This window comes from Elephantulus edwardii, unplaced genomic scaffold, assembly GCF_000299155.1.
Source record: "Elephantulus edwardii isolate Elephantulus edwardi_28Jun2011 unplaced genomic scaffold, EleEdw1.0 scaffold00079, whole genome shotgun sequence".
Lineage (NCBI taxonomy): Eukaryota > Metazoa > Chordata > Mammalia > Macroscelidea > Macroscelididae > Elephantulus > Elephantulus edwardii.
The window spans coordinates 585,978-611,948 of NW_006399829.1; the positions used below are offsets into that span (position 1 = coordinate 585,978).

The window sequence follows — 25,971 nt, forward strand, 5'->3', positions numbered from 1 at the left end:
CAATAATGGGATGCTCTGCAGACTATCACTAAAGAAGGGGAGATATCAAATATCATTACCATGAGTTGTAAAATTAATGGGCAATCTCCTCTCATGTGACTTATTATTTCTGAATACCCGCTTGAGGGTCAGCTATGGGTAGGTTCTGACTCAAAAGCACACAAAAAACAACCAATAATTCATACATACACCTTTACAGAAATTCTCACTAGCACCTGGAATTGTCAGGATTCAAAGACCTTACTGAAGTACATGTCTTAGAGAAGGTGAAGCCAGAGTGCTCCTTGGGGGCAAGGATGACAAAAGTTTTGTCTAGTACACTTTCGGTATGCTGTTGGCAGAGGCAGTGATGGGCTGACGATGAGAGGAAGACTCTCAAGCAGATGGACTGACAATGGGACTAGAGCAATGAGTTCAACTGTGTCAGGGATGATGAGGATGGCACAGGATAGGACAGCATTCCGTGAGATCTGTCGTTCATAGGGTCGCTATGAGTCATAGTCCACTTGATGGCACACTCCTAACACCACTGCCAATGGAAGTATTAATTAGCATCCTCTCATTGCTGCTGAATCAGAACCAAGGTAGAGCTGACTCTCCAGCAGTTTTTCAGAGGTTGTAAATCACACAGGAGGAAACTGTTCATAAGAAAGAGCTGGGACATTCGAACCACTGGGTTGCCAGTACAACTTTATACGCATTAGGCCACCAGAACTCCCTCAAGTTCTGAGGTGGAGGAAAAAGTTAAAAATGGTGGAAAGGTAACCAGAGCTAGTAGAAAGGGAAGAGATTAGCCTGAATGAAAAGCACATGACTGGCTTTATATATTTATTTTATATGTGTGTGTGTGTGTGTACCGTCAAATTGAATCTGATTAGTACAGGAGGAGATTGCCCCTCCTTCTCCAGCAGAGTATCTGGTGGATTCGAACCACATATCTCTGGGATTGCAGTGCTATATGACTGGTTTTAATTAGGAAAGGCCTACCAGCCAGTATATGTCACACAACAGAAGACAAAAGAATTTAGAAGAAAAACTGACAATAAGGAAAAGTTGAGGAATTCTGTGCAATAAGGAGAAAAAACCTGATGAGATGAAATAGTTATGGGAATAAATAAAAAAGAAGAAAGTTTGATTTATCACCATCTTGAATGATTTTTTAATATTCACACTTCCATTTTTCTAATGATAACATTTTAACAAAAACATTTATCATAACAAACTAGGTTTTCGAAGAAATCAATTGTTTTGTGTTCAACTAAAAGAAATTCTTCCATTCATGTACATCACGTGCATTAAGTACCGAGAAGCAGTCATTTACCATGAAACTTCCTCTGCAGCTCTTGCTGCATCTGCTGGGAATTGCCATTTTCAGGACGCATGAACCCCATCAGCCTCTGTTGCACCTTTGCAGTAGTACTGAAACAGAAATTTCACAAGATGTCTCTTAAAAAACAGCTTCACTGACATACAACTTAAACTACACAATTCAAACATGAAATCATGTATCAGAAAACATTTTCATACCTTCCACCCAGTTGTAAATTGTCCGTTCCCAGCCGTAACTGAATTAGCAACCTATTTTTCTCTTTATAAATTTGGTTATTCTAGAAATTTTATATAGAAGGACAAGAGGTTTGAAATACATTTTTTTCCTTTGTAGACCACTGAAATAATAACTTGCAAAGCAACGGTAATAAACTAAAATCTTTTCCTCTCAGATGTTCATTGCAATGGATCTGTTGTTGTTTGTTGTTATGTATAAATGTATAATGTATTATGTATAAATGGACAAACACACTATGATACACACAAAGGATGGAATACTGCACTGCTAGAGAATAATGAATCCAGGAAACATTTTACAATATGGTTGAACCTAGAGGACATGGAACTAAGTAAGTCAATCACAGAAAGACAATATTATATGAGACTACATTTATAAACACCAAGAAAAGATTTATACAAGTAAGAAACCTTCTTTGATGGCTATTAGGAATAGAAAGAGGCAGGAGGGAAAATCACTAACTAGAAATTTTGGGGAAAGGGAAAGGTGACAGCCAAGAGGAATGGGGATAGGGTCCCAATCAGACAGTCCTAGACAAAGTAGAGTAAAACAAAAATTATCACAAACACCAGACTCACTGGCTGACAGACTGGAAATCACCATTGGGTCAATAAGCAATGTCATGACAGATGAAGAAAAGATGGAATCTGTCAACAGTTTCATCTTACTTGGATCCACAAAATGAGCAAGCGTGGTACTAGCAGTCAGGAGCTCAGGAAGTGTATTGCATTGGGCAAATCTGCTGTCAGGGACCTCTCCAAAGTACTAAAGAGCAAGAACGTTAGTTTTAAGGTGTACCTGATTCACACCAGTCTTTTCACTGAATTGTTGTTGTTTGAAAGTTGGATAAAAATAGAAGAATCAAAGTTTTTGAGTTGTGATGTTGGAGAAGAGTAATGACTTTCCTATGGACTGCCCAAAGGACAAACAAACATGGCTTGGAGAAAGTGCAAACAGAGTGCTCTTTAAGTAAAGTTTTGGTTCTCATTGTTTGGGAATGCTGTTAGGAGAGCTCAGGCTGTTAGTGGTCAAGTTGGCATGTTGTTAGTAGTGGAAAAGAACATCATGTTGGGAAAGCTGGAAAGTCAGCAAATGAAAGGCCCTCAACAGGATGAACCAACATAGAGATTGTAACAAAGTGCTCAAGTATATCAGAGACGGTGAGGTCGCACAGGATAGGGCTGTGTTCAAAGGGTCTCTACAAGTCACAGTTGACTTGACAGCATCTAACAACAATGGACCTTGTCAAAACTGGAACTTACCCTACTTCTGGAGATCACCTTTTAGACAAACAATAGACAGATTTATAAAAGGAATAAAAAAATACGCTCCTTAGAACAGTGAGCCATACGAGATCAAATGGTTGCTTAAAAAACACTTTTTGTCAAACGCAAACTTCAGAAAGCATGAAGGGCCAGGAAAAATGAATGGAAACAGGAAACCAGGATAAAGTGGGAAGTGGAAAAATTGAGGGGATTGCAACTACTACTACTACTAAACAAAATACGTATAAATTCTTAAATGGAAAGCTTTGTTAAGTTTTCACTCAAATAAGATTACATGTTCAAAATACATATACTGCAATGTAAGAAAACTCCATTTATCAGGACAGTTTCTTTCCTACTGGTGTTGTTTTGTGCTGTCTAGTTGGTACCGACTCATAGCTGGCCCTTCAGTGGGTTTTTATAGGTTTTAAACAGCACGAGGGAAGAATGGCCATGTTTCTCCCACAGAGGAGCTGGTAGACTCAAACTACCTGCCTTTGGGTTCTCAGTGCAACTCATACCACTTTGTCACAAGCACTTTCTTTAAACATTAAACACTGTACCACTAGGTTACCAATGCTCTCATAAAATAGTAAACTCCACTGTACCACTAGGTTACCAGTGCACTCCTAAAATATTAAAAAAATGCTATTATTTTAAAAAAATGAAACCTGTAAAATCCTATGGGACCATTTTCTTCTGTCCTTTACAGTCATTATGAATTGGAACTGGCGTATGAAAACATGTTAGGGAAAAGAAAAACCATGCAACTAAAATTCTACATGATTTAAAAAAAGAAAGGAGGAAGAAGTAAAAATTAAAGACTGTAATTATTAATGCTGAGTGATGCACATACCGAAAGAATTTAAAACTAATCACTAAAGGAAAAAAACTTGTACAAAGGCCTTGTAAATCAGTGATAGAAAAGTAACTCATTAAATCAAAATAAAATCATGAATAGGGGGAAAAACCCAAGAAAATACAAATTGAATACAGTAAAAATAAGATTAAGTCTTTGAATAATCTCAGTAAAGTGAGAATGGTTTAAACTTTCATGAAAAGAAACAAAAGACTCTAAAACTTAATTTAAAACAAGAGAAGCAAAAATCTGTTTATATGCTTTTTTAAAATATAAGTTAAGAAGTGTGCCAAAGGCTGAAAAGAAATAATTGGTATACTGTTCTTAGGAGATAATACTCTAAAAGAGCTCTCTCGAAAGTATATTTACTTAGATCTAATACACTTTTTTTTTCTTCCTAGTTTATGTTTATTCTTTTTTTTTTTATTCATTTCAATGAACATTTACAGAGATTTTGGATTTCCATTCACTTATTGTTGCACTTTTCTCCCCGGCCCCCTACCCCCATCCCCACCCCCAGTTCACTCTTATTTAAAAGCAAAAGAAAAACTCCTCCGATCTAATATACTTCTAAACACTTAAAATGAAGGCTAATGAACAAGCAAGCAGACATAAGATCAAACACTGTACTTCCTTTTTAACATCAATAAAGAATACATTTTTAACAGACAGCTATTACTTGCTGTATTGTTGCACTTAAAAGCAAATACTCAGAAGAGGCAAATCTATTCCAACAGAAATTAGATCAGTGGTTGTCAGGGGCTGGGGAAGGTTGAGTGTCTGCTAATGGGAACAGGTATGAAAATGCCCACAAGAATGAGGAGATGTTAACAGAACCTTGTGAAAATACGAAGACCCACTAAATTGTGTTCTGTTGGGATGAATTTTGTGGTATTCAGCCGATATATCAAAAGCAAATAACAACCAAGAAGAATGTAACAAAAGCAACCAAATATATTCTTACTTTGGATTTCCTAATGGCCCTCCTGCAAACTGGGAGTTTCTGTCTAGAAATTCTTGTAAACCTTTTAGTTCTTGTAACACTGATTCCAGCAACTGGGAAGGAACACTACTTTCAATCTAAAAGAAAGGAAGAAATAGTATAAGAGAAACTGAGTCACAGATACAAAACCAAGTATTATATAATTCCACTTATATGAAATATCAGTGAGGTCTAGTGGCCTGGTGGTAAGAAGTTGCACTTCAAAACCAAAGTTAAGTGGTTTAAATCCACCACCTTCTCAGGAGACAGATGGCCAATCAATCAAGTTCTGCCCAATTTACTGCTTCTGAAAAAACCTACTGAAGGTTTAGCTATGAGCCAATTCTGACTCCACAGCACATTACATACATGAAATATCTAGAATAGGTAAACACAGAGACAAAAGAAAAGCAAATGTGTGACCACTACGTACTGGAAGGAGGAAGAAATAGTACTGAGTTTCTGTTTGAGGTGAAGAAAAAATTTTGGAAACAAATACTGATCATGGTTATTAAATGTTGTAAATGTAATTATTGTCACTCAAGGGTGGAATTAAAAATGGTTAAAAAATGGCGAGCTCTGGTGGCCTAGTGGCAAGAACCTGCACCACAATCACAGAGGTGTATGGTTCAAATCCACCAGATGCTTTGCTGGAGAAGGAGGAACCATCTCCTCCTGTACCAGTCAAATCTGATTTGATGGTACACACACACACACACACACACAAATAATAAAGATTTTTAAAAAATGGTTAAAATGGAAAATCTCATGTTGTATATATTTTATCAGAGTGAGTTTTAAAAATTAAACTTTTTAAACAGGAAGAATTTTCAAAAGTTTAAAAAATCTGAAAATGTTTACATAGAAAGATACACTATAAACAAAGAGTTTTAATTTAGATACACCCTAATTCTGTAAAAAAGTAATAATATATCCTACTCATTCACACTTGGTGACTAAATAAAAGGTGAGACAACATGAATCTCCTCCATTTTGAGTAAAGCATAATCTAAATACAGTAAAATACACAAATCTCAACTGAATACCTTCATAACGCTTTATCTTTATATAAAATCACCAGGCAGACCAAAACATAGAATGTTACATTGTCAGAGAGAGTTCTGTAAGGTCCCTTTCTTGTTGTTATTTAATCTCAGAAGCAACTATTTTTCTTACATCTATCATTAAAGACAAGTTTTCCTGGTCTTAACCTTCATAAAATGAACATATAATCTATTAGTTGACTATGTTCTTATTCTTAGAAATATGAATTTTAAAAGAACATCAGTTACTCTTTTATAAAGAATAAAAATACTTAGTAATTTAAAAAATGGCTTAAAATAAATTTTATTTATATTGCAGATTAAAGAAAAATCTTATTATCTGAATTTATGAGATATATTTTCTTAGCACGGAATAATACTTGAGGCCATCAAGTTTTCATGCAAAACCCCCAAGCATTAAAAAGTAACTTTGAGCAGCATTTCATAGCAGGACTAATGATATTTATTCTCTGAAACAACATTATGAGAAATATATCTATTATTAAGCTCATTATACAGTGACATATGAGGCTCTGAAATGTAATCAGGGTCAGATCATGTGTTGAGTGACAAATCTAAGCATTAATCTCAGTATACTGGACAATTACACAAACAAGTACAATGAAGAACAATAGTCTTCAATCATCTTGTGATATTGTTTGAAATATCACAAAATACAATACAAACTTCTAAAAAACTGAAAACTTATGGCCATCAGGTCAGAACTGACTCATGGCTGACTCTTCAGGGGAGTTTTTGGAGGCTAGACACTGAATGGGAGGAGACTGCCCATCTTTCTCCTGTGAAAATGCTGATGGATTCCAAGTGTGTTTGGATGAGCAGCAAAATTCTCACTACAGCTCCCTAATATAATTTAGTTAGGTTAAAAGGAAGTTAAAAAAAAAAAAAAGGTTCTAGAATTAATTGGCTACATAAAAACAATGAAGTAATTTTAAACAAAACTTACAGCAATGATCTCTCGGTTGCCACTCTTGAATACTCTCTCCACAACTAAACTAGCATCCCAAATGTTTCTAAAAGAAACAAACAAATGTATTACTGTGTGCTGAAGGAATGAAAACAATTAGAATATGTAGTAAAATCCCAGAATAACTTAATGTGCCTATGTCAGATAAGAAAACACTGCTAAAGACAAATAAAAAGGCTTTGCACAATTATAAACAAGGAAGTGAATAAGAAGAAAATATTTATAAATAAGCTCTGCACTGTTCAAAGTGTTTGAAAATCTGACTTAAGAAAAAGTTTACATCTCAAATCCATGAAAAATACTTATTTGCCATGATAAACTAATTAGATGATACAGTAGCCTGATCGCAAAATAAAACCCAACAAAAACCAAAACACCCACAACTTTTACCCCTTCTACACCTATCAGCTATGGGCATGTTCTGACTTGATGACAAATACTACTATTGCCTTACTACTAAGGTGACATAGTGCGTAATGTGTTAGACTACTAACCAAAAGGTTGGCAGTTCAAATCTACCACCTGCTTCACGGGAGGAACAAGAAGCAGCCTCTTTCAATAAAATTACAGCCACGGGTCATTATGGTTGCTGCTGTTAGGAGCCAAGTAAACAAAAGACCCGAATCCTGTCCTATCCTGTGTCACTATTAGTTGTGACAAGTTTGACAGCAGCAGGTTACATCTATCCCTTATTATAAGGTGTCTGATGTTTCTCCCACAAGGAACAGGGAAGCGTCTCCCAAGTATGTCAAAGTAGAACTGTGCACCACAGGCTCTCAACAGCAGATCTTTCAAAAGCAAACTGTCAAGGCTTTCTGTTTAGATTCTTCTGGACTCAAACTTTCAACCTTTTGATTAGCAGTTAAGCATGCTAACCATCTGCATGGCCCAGGAACCCTTCAGTTAAAAACAGCGGAATCTATTTCCTCAAACTTTGGAATCTGGGCTGGCCTTAAAATTACCTTCTGGATGAGTTAATGAGGTGGCAATTGCCAGTTTTGGGTCTATGACAAAGCAGCTTTGCAAACTTCCAGTCTTTCTCATTAATCTTGGCACTTTTGAAGAAAACCCTGGCTGGCTAGTACATAGCCTATGAGCAAACCCTAAATAGGCTTGAGAGTCCCGCTAAGAGAATGGCGCTCCTTCCTGGCTCATAGCTGACTGCACACACGAGGGGCCCAACCAATGCAAACAAAGTGTCCAGATTACCTGCAAGTGTACCTACTGAGTTATAAGCAGGCAGTCTGTAACACATACACACACACCCCCCACACACACACCCGTATGAACAGAAATAAATTGTTTGATATAAAAAAAAAATCTTAATAAGTAAGCTAACACTAATATTAAGCTAACACTAATATTTATTTATTAGAAACAAACATTACCAACTTATATTTTAAAATGTCAAATCTCTGAAAATAGACTAGGCAAGCAATAAATCACTCAAGGAAAACTTACCCCATAATCCGAGAAAAGTAAATGCAAATACCATTGTGTTTTCCAGAGTAAACCATCTCTGGTCCGGCCATACAGCTCAGGCTTGTGGGCTGGGTTGCTGGGTGTACTGCAGCAGACAGTGGTGTAGACATTGAAGAAGGGTGCAAACCTTAGACAAGAAGGAAGAAAAGAAATTCTCTAAAAAGAGTCCCAATTCTCAATAATCCAAGCTCTTTTCATGGACCATAAATAAAATTTTTTCTAAAAATAGTCAAATAAATGGAAAATTAATTCTGTTTTCCTTAATAGGCAAGAGAGGAAGCTCTGAAGGCAGGGAGTTGGACTGTTAACTCAAAGGCAGTGTGAATCTACTAGGTGCTCTGAAGGAAGAGTGGGGCAATCTTTTCCTATGCCAACAATCATCCAAAAACTCTATGGAGGGGGTCCACTAAGAGTTGGTTCTCACTTGACTAGGCAGAGGACGGGGAGTGCAGTGGGGTGAGAAAGACAGTATGAAGTGTGTGGCGGTTTTCTGAGTACTAAACTAAGACTGAAGAGTGAATAAATATTTCTAGACAGTTGCAATGGAGGATGAAAAAACTTTCAACCAGTTTTTTTCCATAGTGATTTCAATGCATAATTAATTACATTCTCGTTTTCAAATAAATTTTCCACGCATACTGCTGAACAACCACCACGACCCACTGTTGTTGCTGAATTGACTTATCTGACTGATTTTCAGAGGATGTAAATCACATGGCAGGAGACTGCCTACCTCTCTCCCTCAGAGCAGCTGGTGGATCTGAACCGCAAGCCTTCGGGTTGGCAGTGCCACTTAACTACTAACCAACTAGAGCACCCTATGCTGCTAAAGGAGTTTCTAAACAGACATTCATGGCCAAATGCCAATAGTGGTTTTGATGCAACTTCTACAGATCCTACCACTGTTAATGGAACAGCATAGGTTGATCTCTTTCACACTATGCATTACAGGTAACTAATGTTAGTTCAAAAAGAGCAATCCTCTAAAACAAACAAACAAAAAGGTACCTTGAGGTGGTGTTCCCAGAAAGGCTGGATTTGGATATGGACTACTTGGTAAAGGAGAACCTAAAATGAAGGAATATTAAGATTTATAAAATAATCTCCTAATCTTTTCAAGTAAATCAAACATAAACACATGCTTAATGCTATTTGCAAGCATTAAGCATGAAAAGTGGTACTACTCGTAACACAGTGAAGAGTCAAGAGACTCACCTCAACTTGTCATTTCTAATATTTCTCACTTTGAAAGCACTGATCTTTTTATAACATTCCTCTTGCTTTTTCAGAACAGATCCATAGCTGACCAGCCAGCAGTTTCTCAGAGACCATTAATTGCAATAAAACAGACTGCCCATTGTTCTCCCGTGGAGCAACTGGTGAATCCAAACCACATGCCTTAAGAATTACAGCCTAGGGGAGCTCTGGTGGCCTAGTGGCAAGAGGCTGCACTGCAGTCTGAGGCGCACGGTTCAAATCCACCAGATGCTCTGCCGGGAAAGGAAGGACAATCTCCTCCTGTACCTGTCAGATCTGATTTGACAGTACACACACACACACACACACACACACAAATTATAAAAAATTTAAAAAAAAAAAGAATTACAGCCTAGCTTCTTGTCACTAGCCCACCAATGCTTCCTAAATGAGAAGTAGATTCTCTACTACGGGTTACATTATTTTGTTCCTTAGTAAACATCAGGGTTTCAGTAATAATATATTACTCTGTTTAAGCCTGGAGAAAGGATGAAAATTATACAGGTATCCAAGGTCCTTTGTTCAAAGGGTCGCTATGAGTCACTTACGACTCAACGGCACTTAACAACAACAACAACACAGAGCAAGATCAGTTGGCCTAGAGGACAGAAAGTCATGTTGCCAAGCCAAAGGTGAGTGACTCTACTTCGCAGCCCTCAGGTGCACCTTTAATTGTTTTTGGTGAAACAGTCTTCTAGGTCATATAACCCTGGTATGTCTTCTTGCTATACAGAGGTAACTCATGGTTGCTATGAAGCCAAACACTGTGACCCTTATGAGTCAAATGTGAGAAAGGTTACCCATGGTGGACAGTGTTTGGCGGAGCTCTCTGATTAAAACAAGCTTGGAAGCCGGAATGGGATCCACTTCCATAATAGCTTGCCTCTGGGAACCCTACGAACCTGGGAAAAGGACGAAAGTTATACAGGTGTCCAGGTCTTTCATTCACAGGGTCACTATAAGTCACCTACGACTCAATGACACTTAACAACAACAGCAAGGTTAAATACCTTAGGCATCCTTTAAAACATGTTACACAAAGTTTGTAAAATTTCAATGATTCATACTCACTAGGATAAACAGGAGACCCCAAGATGGGACCCACATTACTTGGAGGGGCAAGAGTGGTTGGAAATCTCATCTGTGCTTCACCGCCGTACCTGTTTTGATGACAAGAAGGTGAACTTATTTAATAAAACTTACCATCATAGTATTGTTGCTACTGATTAGTCCTGATTAGTTTCAAAGTAAGTTCTTTAAGCAATTTAAATGGTATTATGATTATAGTGAAATATAGACATGCTGTTGCTATTGTATACCATAGAGTCAGAAGCGACCCAGAGCTGATCCTCCAGTGGGCTTTCAGAGGCAGTTAATCTCATGGGAGGAGACTGTCTTTATTTCTCATGTGGAACTGGTGGATTTGAATCACAAACCTTCAGAACTGAAGTACAGTTTCTTATCACTAGGCTACCAAAGCTCCCTCTATATGCATAGATTACAGAATAAATTGACCTAGAACCACTACCAGGAAGAACAACGAAATCTGTGCTAGTTGCTTTAAAAAAAAAAAAAGGTATAGAATTTATGTAATGATTAATGGAGCTCTGGTAACTTAGTGGCAAGGAGTTGTGCTGCCAACCTAAAGGAGCATAGTGCAAATTCACCAGCTGCTCCGTGAGAAAAAAATGTGCATTTCTTCGCACACAACTTATAGCCTCTGAAAATTTGCTTAGAGAGGAGGCAATTGTGCAACAGTTATATTTAAAAAGAAAATTTTAATTTAAATTTTTAATTTATTTAAATGAATGAATATTTAAAAAGAAAAAAGTGAACTGAGGAAGAGGGGAGGAAGGGCAAGGGGATAAAATGTACAATAAGGAATGAATAAAAATCTAACTTCTATGTAAATGTTTGTTAAAATTACAACTAAATTAAAGAGTTATTTAATAAAAACTTTCTCCAAGATCAACTATGAGTCAGTTTTGACTCATAGGTAAAAACAGCAACAACAAATTTTCATAGGAGATCATGTTTAAATAGTATTTTTCACAGAAATTTTAATCACATTGCAAATTCTCACTCTTAACTATTTTTCAAATAAAAATATATTTGAAACAAAATTCCCTTAAAAAGAATTTCAGATCTTTTGCCACCACTAACAAATAGATCTATCTTGGAGAGTGTGAAACCAAATTTCACCTTGGAATCTAGGATTTTTAAGCTCTGTCTCATGCACTTTGGGCACATGGTCAGGAGAGACCAGGCGTTGGAGAAGGAAATGAATCTTCGAAGGGTGGAGAGACAGCGCAGGGGAGTTAAGACCCTGAATGAGATGGGATTGATACAGTAATTGGGACAATGGGGGCAGGTATCCTGGAGTCAGTGAGACTGGCTCAGGATAGAGCAGGCTCCTGTACACAGGGTCTTAAGAGTTGCAGGTGACTTGATGGCACATGACAACAACAATCAACAAAAGGAAGAACTGATTAAAAGTGCTTGAAGGGAGCTCAGTACACACACACAAAAAAGTGCTCGAGAAAGCAAAAATGACAGAAGAGATGGTAACTGAGGCAGAAAGAAGTTAAAAAAGAAAAGGCTAAACTGAACTTGAAGAGAATCCAGAAAAATTGTATGAAAGTCTGATTACCATTATAAATGAGGCTAAATCGAAATACTTTCAGTAGTACTATAATCTTTTTTTACTTTACCCTTTTGCAAATGAGTATCAGAATCTTTCTACAAGACATTCAACTGTTTTGCAGGCCTTAACAAAGAACTGTCACTACCACCTCCAACTAACACATTATCCATAAAATTTCACACTCGACACAGTCAAATCATAGTCACATGGGCCGAAGTAACCATTTTCGAAGTGGTCAAGTACAGAAGAAAATGAACACACACCTGAAGAAAGCTCGAGTTGCCCAGGCAGACACTTCTCTGTCACAGGCAGCAGTGGAGCATGCAAGGATAAGGCATGTTGCACAAGCCTGGTCTTCCTGTGGGAAATAAAAAAAAAACAATAACAATTAAAAACAGCTTTGTTTACTGTTTTACCTAATGTTTTCAGCTATGTGGTAACACAGTTAAGTGCTCAAATATGTGCTGTCAGAATGAAATCTGGTATAAAAAAGTCACTACTATTGGTTAAAAAACTGTCATGGATATTATTAAAGAATACTTCCACTCACTTTTTGTAATGAAAACTCAAATTTAGTTTTCTAGTTTATGGTTCTATTTTTATTTTCCCCTTAAAAACCATGACTACAGTAGCAGCTAACATTTAATGAGTACCTCTTGTGTTAAGAAGCCCTAATCGTGGTAATGGGCACCCATGGTGGACAGTGTTGGCTGGAGCTTCCCGACTAAATCAAGCCTGGAAGCAGGAGTGGCATCCACTTCTGAAATGGCTTGCCTCCAGAAACTCTATGTATGAACAGTGCTCAGGCTGTTCATTCATAGGGTCACTATGAGTAGTCTACGACTCGACGGCATTCAACAACAACAACAACGGTGTAGAGTGTACTGTGTCAGGCTGATAACTGAGAGGTCAGCAGTTCAAGTCCACTGTGCATTTCTAAGAAGGATGATGGCAAGTCTCCTCCATAAATATTTACAATAATAGGACTCAAAAGAGGGTTGCTATGAGTTGAACAACATGAAGGCAGTGGGTCTGGACTTTGGGATCATGTGATAGGTGTTATTTTAAGAATATACATTTATCCTTATGTCACCAACTATTATAACACAATGCATACTTGAAAAGTGAAGAACTGTGCACACCCATGTTTATCGCGGATTTGTTCACAATAGCAAAGAGTTGGAAACAACCCAAGTGCCCATCAACAAATGAATGGATAGAGAAGCTGTGGTATACTCATACAATGGAATACTACGCTGCATTGATAGACAAGGAATTAATGCAATATTATCAAAAAATGGGTGACCCTGGAGGATATTATGCTGAGTGAAATATCTCCGTCACAAAAGGACATATACTGCATGGTGCCACTGTTTTAGAATGGGACTGACATCAGGGTTGGGGTAAGACTGAGAAAAACTGGATAAATTATGTATACTGCATTGAAACAGATGAGGGAGAGAATAATTTAAAAGTGATATATGATAGGGTATTATGATTCTCACAAGAGTCCAGAATCAAGGTTGCATAGTGGAATGTACTCAGGGTTGGGGGGGGGTGTTGCAGGGGGATTATGTATCAATGAAAGAATTTTTCTTTTACTTTTCAAAGAGAGAAGTGAACTGGGGGCGGAGGGCTGGGCAGGGAGAAAAGTGCAACAATGAATGAATGGAAATCCAAAATCTCTGTAAATGTTCATTAAAATTAATAAAATTTAAAAAAAAGAAAAAAAAAAGTGAAGAACTGCAGCACACAGAGTTCAAGGAACTTGGTCCAGTGGTGGAGTTGGCATTTTTAACACAGTCATTTGAATCCAGAGTGTGTACATAAATAACTGATTTCACACTAAGCATTCTCAACTTATCACTATTATCTTGAGCTTGTTTCACATGTTATTAAGCAAAAACAAACAAAACACATAAAAAATAAATCTAGACTTGCCCATTAATGAAGGCACTCTGTCTGGTGACACAATGGTTAAAATGCTAACTGAAAGGCTGGTGTTTTGAATCTATCAGCTGCTCATGAAGGAGAGAGATGAGGCAGTCCGCTACCAGGCAGATTTACAGCCTCAGAACACTCCTTGGCGCAGCACCACTTTGCACTATATGGTCATCATGAGTCACCACAAACCCAACAACAGTGGGTTTGAGTGTGGCCCATAAACATCTTGTGCTTATAATAAAAATGTCAATATCAGACTCTTCCTAATGCACTTTAATGATAATAGTTTATCAACAATGTAAAATAATAATATGAGAGTTTTAAGTTTTATAACGTATATAGTAAGTTCACTCCCCCTATCAGTGTACATATATATAGTATTGCCGGTATAAAAAGAAATACAGGTAAGATTATGTTTGTTATTATATATTGGTACTACTGGTCATAAAATTTAAGCCATTCTCTTGTTTAAAAAAAAAATCACTAACTTTAAAAATACGTTACAAATAATCACCTGGTACAATTTAAAGAATCTTTCAATCTCTTCTCCATCTCCACCCACATTACTCACAAGGAGATGCCTCAGCTGATCTACGGGTCTAAGTTTATGAAACATAAGACTCCCCTAAGAAATAAATAAAAAGAAAAAACATGATTAATAATGTAATTAGACTGGTAGTACCTTAATAAAAAAATTAAAGAAATTAACAAATGCCAAGTACACTGATCTAAAAGGTCATCTATGTTTCAAGTCCTAAGCTACAGCCAACCTAGGTAAGCAGAGAAAATAAGTAGGAGAGCTGAAAAGTGAAACAGCTGCTGGCTCTACAACATATGAAAACCAAAACATATTAAGCTTTATACTACGCATAGAAGTAGCACAATTAGGGAGGGGCTGGGCGGGAAGAGAAGTGCAGCAATGAATGAATGGAAATCCAAAATCTCTGTAAATGCTCAGTAAAATTATTTTTTAAAAAATGAAGCAGCACAATTACTGGAAAAAAAGGAGAAAGTTCTGAGAGAAAAAAATTACTTTTTAGGAATGTAATGAAAATATACATTCACAAATACTTAAATTAATCTCTTTTGTGACTGTTGCTGAGTACTTGAACTCTTTCTTGGTTTTGTTTCCATTTTTACAGTATAAGCACACACCTGCGCAGAGAGGAGAACAAACTTCTTTGGCGGCAACATGTGCTGCTGAACAACAACTGGTGAGTCAGTTATTGGGATATGATCCTTATTTAATGGTGTGATTATCTTATCCACTTTAATTTCATCTATTGCAGATAGAGCCCAGGAGTGACCATCAACACGAGTTGTCATCTAAATTTAAGAAACAAACAAAACCCAAACCAGGTTTTATTCAAGTTACATGAAACAAAACTAACTTTCCCATCTAAAAACACAGGCATATCACAAAATAATTGCCCTATTCTTTTAATCTTCTTTGGAATTTATAAATTATAGTACCAGAGGACAAAAGCAAAATTTTCTCACAGGAAACTAGAATCATCATACTTTCTCTAAATCAAGACCGGCTATGCTTACCATCATTTTTTTCTAGATTCACTTATATAAGCAGATTTACTATTTATAATTACTGACCTGAGTATTTTTATTCTTTTCTGAGGTTTTACCTGTTTTCTAAATCGAGATACTACTTTTTAAAGAGATTTAGTCTTATAAAACATTTTATATTTATATATATATAACTAGATTTAACAAATCATAATTTTAATGACTGTTACCAAATATGCTTTACCTGTGTGTGTATATAATTTTTTAAGTGAAGCATTTGAAATTAAGTTATAGACATTATACTTCATGCTAAATATTTAAAAAACCCAATAATCCTCTAAAAACTTACACACACACTGTGGGTGTGTGTATAAGTTTTGAGCAGTTTTTCCCCATATACACTGTTTCATGCATGTACATTTTTTATACAAGCATCCATATACTTTAATTTTTACTATTGATCCTTGTCTATCATCACCTCACCTTTTTAAGTCCATACTGAATTTTTCATATTCCTTCACCCTCCCACCCACCCACTAATCCTCTTCTCCCTTTTCCACCCCCCTCTTCATCTCCCTTTCACTTTTTGAACATTTATACACATCTTGCTCAGTCATCCTTCTGTTTTTACAACGGTCTTATGCAGCCTTCATCTTTATGAGACTGAGTTAATTCACTCAGCCTCACACTCTCTAGACTCTTCTGTTAATCATTACTTCTTAGTGCTGCATAGTATTTCACTGAATGAATGTACTACAATTTCTCAATCTATTCGTTTATGGATGGGCATTTGAGTTGTTTCCATTTTCTTACACACACACACACACACACACTCTCTCTCTCTCTCTCAAGTGTTTGTGAACACACATATTTAGGAAAGAAATTAAACATGGGGAAAATGTAATTCTTTACTGTGAGGATCAGTTTGCTATTACTTCCATATGCAAATATGTGTGATCATTTTATTATTCTTAAAACTCATGTCATGGGGACCTCTGGTGGCAAGGAGCTGCAACTACAATCCCAGAGGCGAACAGTTCAAATCCACCAGATGCTCTGCCGGGTAAGGAGGGACAATCTCCTCCTGTACCAGTCAGATCTGATTTGACGGTACACGCACACAAAAATAATAAAATAAAATAAAAATAAAAAATTTAAAAAAAAACCCAAAAAACACAAAACTCAAGTCATAATTACAGTGTATAGTCTCATAAGTAAACACCACTAAAATGGCTGCAATAATTTGGTGAAAGTGTTTCCACTGATTATTGTTGTTGTGTACAGTCAAATCAGAACCGACCCATCGCTTAGCCTCCAGTGGGTTCTCAGACTTAACAATCCTATAGGAGGAGATTTCCCATCTTTCTCCTATGGAGCAGCTGGTAGATTTGAACCAAGTACCTTTGGGCTGGTTGTCATTATGGGTTTTTTTACTTAACAAAGGAAAAATAAGAGTGGCAGGACATCTTTTTCCCCCCATGCTTCATTTCATTATGATTTCAAATTGTACAAAGGTATTAGAAGGGAGCAAACAAATCATACAACTAAATTATCGAGCACATTATTCTTCAGTGGGGCTCCAGTATCCTTGTAGGAAGAAGGTTCATTACAATCCCAAGAGCTCAAATCCACCAGCTACTCTATTAGAGGATGGGCAATCCCCTTCCATGAATTCTGCTGCCTTGAAAACTCAACAGAGGGTCAGCTATGCATATGTTCCAATTTGAAGGCATACAGCAACAACATTGTTACTCAATTGAAATATACATCTCTATCTCTATATCTAAATATTATTTGTTGTTGTTGTTGTTGTTATGTGCCGTCGAGTCGTTTCCGACTCATAGCGACCCTATGCACAACAGCCCTAAACCCTGCTCTATCCTGCGCCAACCGCACTGCCTCTGACACACCCATCCCGATTACCCGAGTCACTGAATCGATCCATCTCATAGAGGGTATTCCCCTCCTGCACAGTCCCTCCACCCTCCCAAGCATGATGTCCCTCTCCAAGGACCCGTCCCTCCTGGCAACATGTCCAAAGTATGTCAGACGAAGCCCCAGAATCCTTGCCTCCAAGGAGTAGCTTGGTTTAATCCTCTCCAAGATGAATCTGTTTGTTTTCCTGGCAGTCCATGGTACATTCAGTACCCTTCTCCAGCACCACAGCTCAAAAGCATCCACTCTCCTTCTGTCCTCCCTAGTCATTGTCCAACTCTCTGATGCATAACAAGCGATTGCAAAGACCATGGCCTGTATCAGGCACACCTTAGTCTCCAGAGAGACACTGTTGCTCCTGAGTACCTTTGAGGGGTCCCTAACAGCAGACTTTCCCATCGCGATACGCTTTTTGATTTCCTGACTGCTGGTGCCAAGAGTGTTGACTGTGGAGCCGAGCAAACTGAAGCTGTGAACACTCTCAATCTCTTCGTCATCCATCCTGACGCTGCCAATTGGTCCAGTGGCGAGAATCTTTGTCTTCTTGACATTGAGCCTCAGTCCATACATCTCAAAAAAAATGTTTCCCCCACCCACAATCCTCAAGATAATTTACCTGAGTCTCCATCATTGGTTTTTGGAAAGGAAATATATCATGGTTGATACACCACAAAATATCATTATCTTCATTTTCTGAGGCTGCCATCAAGAGAATGCCTAAAAGTTTAATATACAAAATCTTACTATATGCTGTCAAAGAGTACACAGCCCCAATAAGTGGTTTAACTAATAAGCATTTATACACATAGATATACAAATGCAAACTAGACAGTAATTAACAATCATGTTTATGAGTAAACAAGCCTGCATAAACAAACATATTTTTTGGTACAGCAGTAAATGGAAAGATGGCTTGTATCTTAGGCTGCATTTTTTTGTTTTAGGTAAACATTTATTTCATATTTGAGCAATCCAGAAGTTAGGACACATCTTATAATCAAGATTATCAAATTAATCAACACTTTAAAAAAAATCTTATCAGTACTTAAAAAAAACGGTGTAACTTACAAGTAACAGCTATCTACTATTCAATAAGACAGTTTAGGTACTGGTTAACCCAAACACAGTATGGGGAAATTACGAAGGTGCTAACCATATTACAAAAGAGAGAACCATATTACAAAAGCAGTATCTCAGCAAAAATAAGTGGTAACAGTTTGATTTCTGCTCTCCTGTGCTAAATCTCATTTCTTATTTCAAATTTCCCTGCTAATCTGACTTTATTAATAGCATCTTGAGTCCAATACACTGTTTTATGTGATGCAAACATAGTTAAAACATTGTTCAAATCCACCAGATGCTCCACTGGAGAAGAAAGGGCAATCTCCTCTTATACGAGGAGAATCCAATTTGACAGTACATCAAATTTTTAAAAAATCCAAAAAAACCATAGTTAGAACATGTAAGTGGCTTCTGAAAAGTTGAGAATAGTTTCTATTACAATGTTTAAATAACTAAAATTTGATTGAATTGTACTAATTAAGACCACAGACAGGCATTCCTCAATACAATTCTAGTTTTTTAATAGTTAAAACCAGCTTGAAAAAGAAAACAGCATAGCTGGAAGAAGTCTGACATCCCTATTTTAATACCTCCTAAATAAAATCAGGCTACGTTTAGAAGAGGCTGTGACACCATTGCTGGAGTCAGGTGGATCTTTGCTGAAAGCAGAGAATACAAGAAAAATGTCTCTTTGAACAGACTATGCACAGGGATTTGACTATGTGGATCATAACAAATGATGGCTGACATTGAGAAGAATGGGAATTCCAGAACTTTTCATTGTGCTCATGTGAAACCTGTACCTAAGCTGAGAAACTGTCATGTGAACAGAGAAAGGGAACACTCTATGGTTTAAAATCAAGAAAGATGTACATTAAAGCTATATCCTCTCCCCATACCTATTCAATTCCGCACCACTAGGCCACCAAAGAACCCCAGTCTTTATAGACAGAGTAAATATATTAAATGTCAGTGTGAAACAGAAATCAATTCTACATTTGAGTAAAATTAAAAGCATTCTAAACTTTACTGGCACACTGCTTTTCAAACGACTCAAAATTCCATGTGATTTAATAATTTTAAAAAATCATTATTAAACAGTACGTTAGAAAAAAAATTTTAAAAAAAACCAAAAAAAACAAACAGTACTTTAGAACATACCTTTACTATAAAGGGCTTTATGTACTTTTGATGGCTTTTCCACAGTTGAAGATGCTGAAAATCCAGGAGGTAAGCGAACGTGAACCAGGGTCAGGGTATTGGGCCGCGCTAATGGCTGTCTGAATGGACAAGTGCTGAAATACAACCGTACACCTGGATGATGGCAAAAATTACACATCAGTCACACAAAACAAATGAGCTGCGTGCAAGTACTTCTACGGAAGCAATTCCATACAGGAAGGAACACAAGTCTGTTGAAATCATCTGTCACTCTCCTCAACGGTTTTAAATCATCATCCAGACAATGAACTAAAATGGATTTCTGTTAAAACATTACTAAGAAAGGAGAGATGAATTAACATATTACAAGGGAAATAATCTGCAATTATAAACAAGGGGAGCCTGGGATCCAATTCAGGCTGAGTGACAGCAGGCCTTTATCCTGGTTTCCAACTTTTTATCTAAAAATAGAGACAGAACCAGAGAAAACTTTCAGTTTGCACACTTCTTAATTTTATAATTTTTAACATGATCTTATAATTGGCACAAAAATCTTAACAGGGATTGATAGTTAGAAAGTCAAAAAAGGAGGATTATTAAACAAGGATGGCACATATATAAATATACCTGTATGTGTGATGGCCAATAACTGACAATCGAGTGACTCGGAATTTTCAATCACTGCTATCTGAACAACTGGCTTAAAAACAGAACGATCTATGGTCCTAAAAAAAGAGAGAGATAGGTCTAAATGTATTTTCAAAATGTTCTATTAAATGATGAAGAAATGTTTCTCATCAGCATTCTGACCTGGCTAAACATAAAACAATTCAAGGTTAACTTCTTAGGAAAGTTATCGATGCTTAAGAAAACATCAACAACTGGCAACATAACTTCGTAACTCTAAGTTTTGTAATATTAATCTGTAGTTAAATGCCGGAGTCAGCTCCCACTCCTGGTGATGTTATGAACAATAAGGGAGGACAGCCCTATCCTGCACCGTCCTCCCAACCGCTTCAGGTTATTAAAGCATAACCCTTTATTCCAATTTATTCCTTTTGGTCAAATAAAGATCATGGAAGAATAGCTAAAAACAATGGATAAATGACTGATGAGAAATAAGATATCCTCATAGTTAGATTAGCACTATTACAGCCGTGATGTCTACAACTACCTCCAAAGTTTATTTATGAGAAAGCGAGTAAACGAGACAAAATGTTAACAAATGAAACATAGGACTTTAAAGAATATATGTTTTTCAAAGGAAAAACAAATAAAATGCTGTTATTTCAAAAATTCAAAATCAGTTTTGTGTTAAACGTTCTATTTTGATGAGAGGAGAGTTTCTCCTTCAATAGTTTGAGCGACACTGGCTGTAATGTCAGCAAGCTTCCCATTTCCACTCTGGATTGTTTCCATTCCTTTAGTTTCTTTGTCCCTGTCTGGTTCCCACCTTTGTTTCTGGAGAAGTGCTGCCCACTTGGTGGAAGACGGCTCAGAGAAGCACATTCATCACAGGTTTATATCTACTTTAAGGCCCATTATTTGGCTGAAAGGCAATCTCTGAGAGTGGCTTCAACTCTAAGTTACAAGAGGGTCTTCTTAGGGTTACAGTCTATCTGAGCACTAAGTCTAGACTCTTCCACTGATTTTAATTTTCCTCCACATTTTTTACCCCTTCTAACTGGTACTTTCTATTACATTTCTTTTCCGAATGGTCAACAGTCGTAGCACTATCTAGTTCTGCTATTGGGTAGTCGAGTTAGACTACAGTTCATGTGCGCCAGGAATCCTTGTGACTAACTGATTCCTTAAGTCTTTAGTTTTTTATTCTTCTTTACTGTAGACAGGAAGAGATCAGTATTTGTGCCCTGTCTTAAGTCTTAAGCCACCAAATGTAAGAATAATGGTCTAATAAAATGAAGTCTCCAGCAGCTGTGCTTCAAATTATGAAAAACTCTCTCTCTACCCTGTACTTTATAGATATATCTTGAGGAAAGAACAACTGTTGTCACGTGCTAGTGAGTCAGTTCCAATTCAGTGACTGAATTTATAATGGAAAGAAACACTGATTCTGTACTATTCTTCAAATCACTGCAAAGACTGAGCCCATACTGCAGGTACTCTGTCAATTTATCTTGTTCAGACTGGTCCCACTTGATAACATGGTGCAAATATACAACATGAAGTCTTTTAAGACTTCACAAAAAAGTAAATGAGAATCCACCAGATTTCTCTGCTGGAGAAAGAGGGGCAATCTCCTCCTATACCAATTAGATCTGATTCGAAGGTACACAACAAACTAGGATGGGGGGAGGAAAAAAAAGAACATGAGAATGTATGAAAGTACATGAGATGATGTTTCTAAGAAGCAGTCTAGCTTTATTTCTTTAAAAATAGATTTGTTCATTTTCTGGCAGTCTTTTATAGTCATTATTTTCTGCCACACCCTAACTTAAATACGTCAATTATCTTCTAGTCTTTCTTACTCATTGTCCAGCTTTCTCACTTTCCAGCTTCCAACTGAGCACACAATGGCTTACGATGGGTAGACCTTGGTCTTCAAGAGGGTATCTATGCTTTTTAACACTTTAAAATGATCTTTTTTATGTCACCATACCACATGCACATAGTTTAGCTGTCTATAAATAAAACATCTGACAATTAATTACATATTACCGTGCAATGTTTCCAGCAGCAGAGACAATAGAATTCTGTGAAACAGAAGCAACTCTGCTCATTCCTTGTCCATCGTGACCCAAATCATAAACCTACACATAAAAATTGTATTTTAATTAAAAAACAAATAAACAAACAAAACCACAACCAATTTTATATTGCATACATTTACAAAACAATTTACCCCCCTTTCTAAGGATCTCAGTATTTTATAAACAAATGTGGAAATGCTGAGATTCAAAATCTATTAATAAGGGGGCCTATGAAGTGGTCTGGGAATGTTTTTAAGAGAATAAACATCACAAGAAAAATAGAGTCTTTTTCCTTAAAAGTAGGGAGTCCCAGAGAACTCTGGTGGCCTGGTGGCCAAGAAGCTGCACTGCAATCACAAAGGAACGCAGTTCAAATCCACCAGATGCTCTGCTGGAGAAGGAGGGGCAGTCTCCTCCTGAGCCAGTCAGATATGATTTGACGGTACATGCACTAAAAGAATAAAATTTAAAAAATAAAAGAAAAAGTAGGGCATCCTCCTACTCCCCTTGAAAGGAAGTGTTGTTAGGTGCCACTGAGTTGAGTATGACTCATATCAACCCTATGAACAACATATCTGAACCCTGTGCCATCCTCATCATCTCTGATACACTTGAGCCCACCACTGCAGCCACTGTGTCAATCTACCTCGTTTGGGGTCTTTCTCTCTTTTGCTGACTCTCCACCTTAAAAGCATGATAACCCTTTCCAGGGAATAGCATACTATTAATACTTACTTGTATTACTCCCTTCTCAGATCGTGTATATAAAATATTTCTAGAATTATCAATTGCAATCTGAACAATAGGATCTAAAAATGAGAAAGAAAAAAAATTAACAAACCAAACACAAGAACTATTTATAACAAATTAAACTGTTAAATTTACAGAGTAGGCAATTTAATGATTACAGAATTCAGCAATAATGAGAATTAACTGCAACTTTAGTATCTGTCTAATGGATTCCCAAACACAGGGCCTCTAAGTACGCATAGATGTTTTGGGCACCCGTTCCCTGAGGTACATACGTAAGTATCTTCCTCCAAACCCCCCCCCAAAAAAACCCTCCTTATTATATTTCTTTTAACGGTATCTTAGGAATGCATAACAAATAATACATAACATGACAAACTGTTTTAATTAAGAATGACAATTTTTTTTAAATGAATCCTTTTATCCTTTTTTTTTTTACATTTTTATTGTATTATTTTTATGTGTACCGTCAAATCAGATCTGACTGGTACAGGAGGAGATTGCCCCCTCCTTCTCCAGCAGAGCATCTGGTGGACTTGAACCAAGTACCTCTGGGATTGCAGTGCAGTGTCTTGCCACTAGGCCACCAGAGCTCCCTAAGAATGACAATTTCTAAAGAAAATGTTATGTAACCAAGATTAAAAGTTTGGTTTTCTTACCATCTTCTGAAAATGTGAACTGTAGCACTGAAGGAACGAGGAAAGAAAGTGCACTCTTTGAATGGTTTATTTTCCTGCATCTTTGGCTAAACCAACCAGCTTCTGCCTTAAAGAAATAATAATAATGTGGTTCCATCATGCCAATCATCATATATCCATGTATATAAGACTGTCCAAATCCCAGTGAAACATCAAAGATTATAATTAAGCAAAACACACAATTCAAATACTGAATTGAGTGATATTATTAGCTTGGGAGGGTTGAGGGACAGTGCAAGAGAGAAAGACCCTTGACGAGATGGATTGACTCAGTCACTGAGGTGGTGGGAACAGGTGTGTCAGAGACAGTAAGGTTGGCACAGGATAGAGCAGGGTTTAGGGCTGTTGTACATAGGGTCACTATGAGTCACAAGTGACCCAAAGTCACATAACAACAACAACAACAACATTTAGTCATAATGAAAGAAATCAGCTATTTGTCTCAGGAATCTCAGAAATGCTACTAGTAAACAAATATTTTAATTATCTTGAAAATGATGATTTAAAAAGAGTATGGAAAATAAAAAGCACTTTTTATAAGTGTCACAGCTTCAGGAAATGAAACGGTATCTTTATGTTTTCCCACTTAAATGAGAAAAATGAAGCGGTCGTGACTGCAATCTACAGTTTTCTTACTGTTGAGTTCTGTCATAACTGGAGCAAAGCCATAAGAAGCTGGGAAGGTAGAGGTACAATGGTATAATAACTCACACAACCAAAGCAAGCCTGGTTTCTAATCTGAGCTCTTGTACTAACTACCCAAGTGACTATGAGGCTGTATTTGATATGGTCAGTTGCTGTGAAGTCAGTTCTGACTCATGGTAACCTCATTTGTACGGACTGCAGAAAGGCCCCACATATCAAGGAAGATCTTTTAAAGGAGCGCTGGTGGCATAGTGCAGTGCAAGTTTGCTGTTAATCAAAAGATCAGAGGTTTGGATCTACCAGCTATTCTTAGCAGAAAGATGGGCAGTCTCTTACTTTACAACCTTGGAAAACCCTGATTCAGAATCCACTAGATGACAGCGGATTTGGTTTTCTGGTTTAATCTTTTAAAAACAGACCATAAGGACTGTTTTCCAAGGGGTCTTTGGGTAGATTCAAACCACCAACCTTTTGGCCAGTGGTAACTATTTCAATTTCACAATTTACCTTATGCAAAAGGCAAAAATGGAGAAATAAAAAATAGGCAGAGAGTAGTCAATTCAGTGAAAAAAACAAAAAACAACAAAATCCACAAAAAAACAACAAAGAAATAAATATGAAGGTTGTGCAGTATTATTAAAAACAAATACATCTGCTTCCACTGGATTGGCAAAAAAATTAATATCTTCATAATGAGTGTTAGGGTTAGGGAGAAGAAAGGAAACATTCAACTATTAAGTCTAAACCTTTGTAAGGATAATACTAAAGTATTAAACATAATTTTAAGTGTGTTTATGTAACTCATCAATTACAATCTTAGGTTTTTACTCTAAAAATAGTATCTACTGATATGTGTAAAAGAATTTTAACTGGAACCTTATGAAAAACTGAAAACCAGGCAAAGTTCACTAGGAGAGGCACTGTTAAGTAAACCATGTGCATCCCTTTTAGAAATGACTGAGGAGCCAAGAAAGGGAGAGCTGGTAGTGCAGAAGGTAGGGAGCTGTGCTGCTACCTCAGTCGCTACACCTTCGTGGTGGTTCAAATCCACCAGCAGATTGGCAAAAGAAAGATGCACGATCTCCTCCAATGTGACCCACAGTCTTCAAAAACCTACTGCATTGTGAGCTTTGAGTTAGTTCCCACATGATGGTGATGAACGGTTACAAAACCAAAGGGAGCTCTGGTGGCCTAGTGGCAAGAAACCGTACTGCAATCGCAAAGATACATGGTTCGAATCCACCAGATGCTCTGCCGGAGAAGGAGGGACGGTTTCCTCCTGTACCAGTCAGATCTGATTTGACAGTACATGCACAAAAAACAATAAAATAAAATTTAAAAAAACAACAACAACCAAAACCAAAGAAAAGGAGCCCTACTGGTATAGTGTGGTACTTGCTGAGCTGGGAAATCAAAAGGCGGGCAGCTAAAATTCACCAGTAGCTCTCTGGGAGAAA

The 25,971-nt window shown here is 37.1% G+C and overlaps 1 protein-coding gene across 2 annotated transcripts in view; it reads right to left on the minus strand.

Moving 5' to 3' along the window:
• The window catches only part of NUP155 (nucleoporin 155kDa), an 81,298-nt gene that overhangs the window by 25,032 nt on the left and 30,295 nt on the right, over positions 1 to 25,971 (minus strand). For both annotated transcript variants that reach the window (XM_006889535.1, XM_006889534.1), the window contains exons 7-21: positions 23,831 to 23,936; positions 23,157 to 23,230; positions 22,390 to 22,481; positions 20,338 to 20,435; positions 19,711 to 19,863; positions 18,104 to 18,204; positions 15,187 to 15,357; positions 14,546 to 14,656; positions 12,351 to 12,445; positions 10,515 to 10,603; positions 9,195 to 9,254; positions 8,166 to 8,313; positions 6,684 to 6,750; positions 4,656 to 4,771; positions 1,322 to 1,419 (exon numbers count right to left, since the gene is read on the minus strand). In XM_006889535.1, coding sequence (XP_006889597.1) covers positions 1,322 to 1,419; positions 4,656 to 4,771; positions 6,684 to 6,750; positions 8,166 to 8,313; positions 9,195 to 9,254; positions 10,515 to 10,603; positions 12,351 to 12,445; positions 14,546 to 14,656; positions 15,187 to 15,357; positions 18,104 to 18,204; positions 19,711 to 19,863; positions 20,338 to 20,435; positions 22,390 to 22,481; positions 23,157 to 23,230; positions 23,831 to 23,936 — 1,579 coding nt within the window. The remainder of the gene's footprint in view (positions 1 to 1,321; positions 1,420 to 4,655; positions 4,772 to 6,683; positions 6,751 to 8,165; positions 8,314 to 9,194; positions 9,255 to 10,514; positions 10,604 to 12,350; positions 12,446 to 14,545; positions 14,657 to 15,186; positions 15,358 to 18,103; positions 18,205 to 19,710; positions 19,864 to 20,337; positions 20,436 to 22,389; positions 22,482 to 23,156; positions 23,231 to 23,830; positions 23,937 to 25,971) is intronic.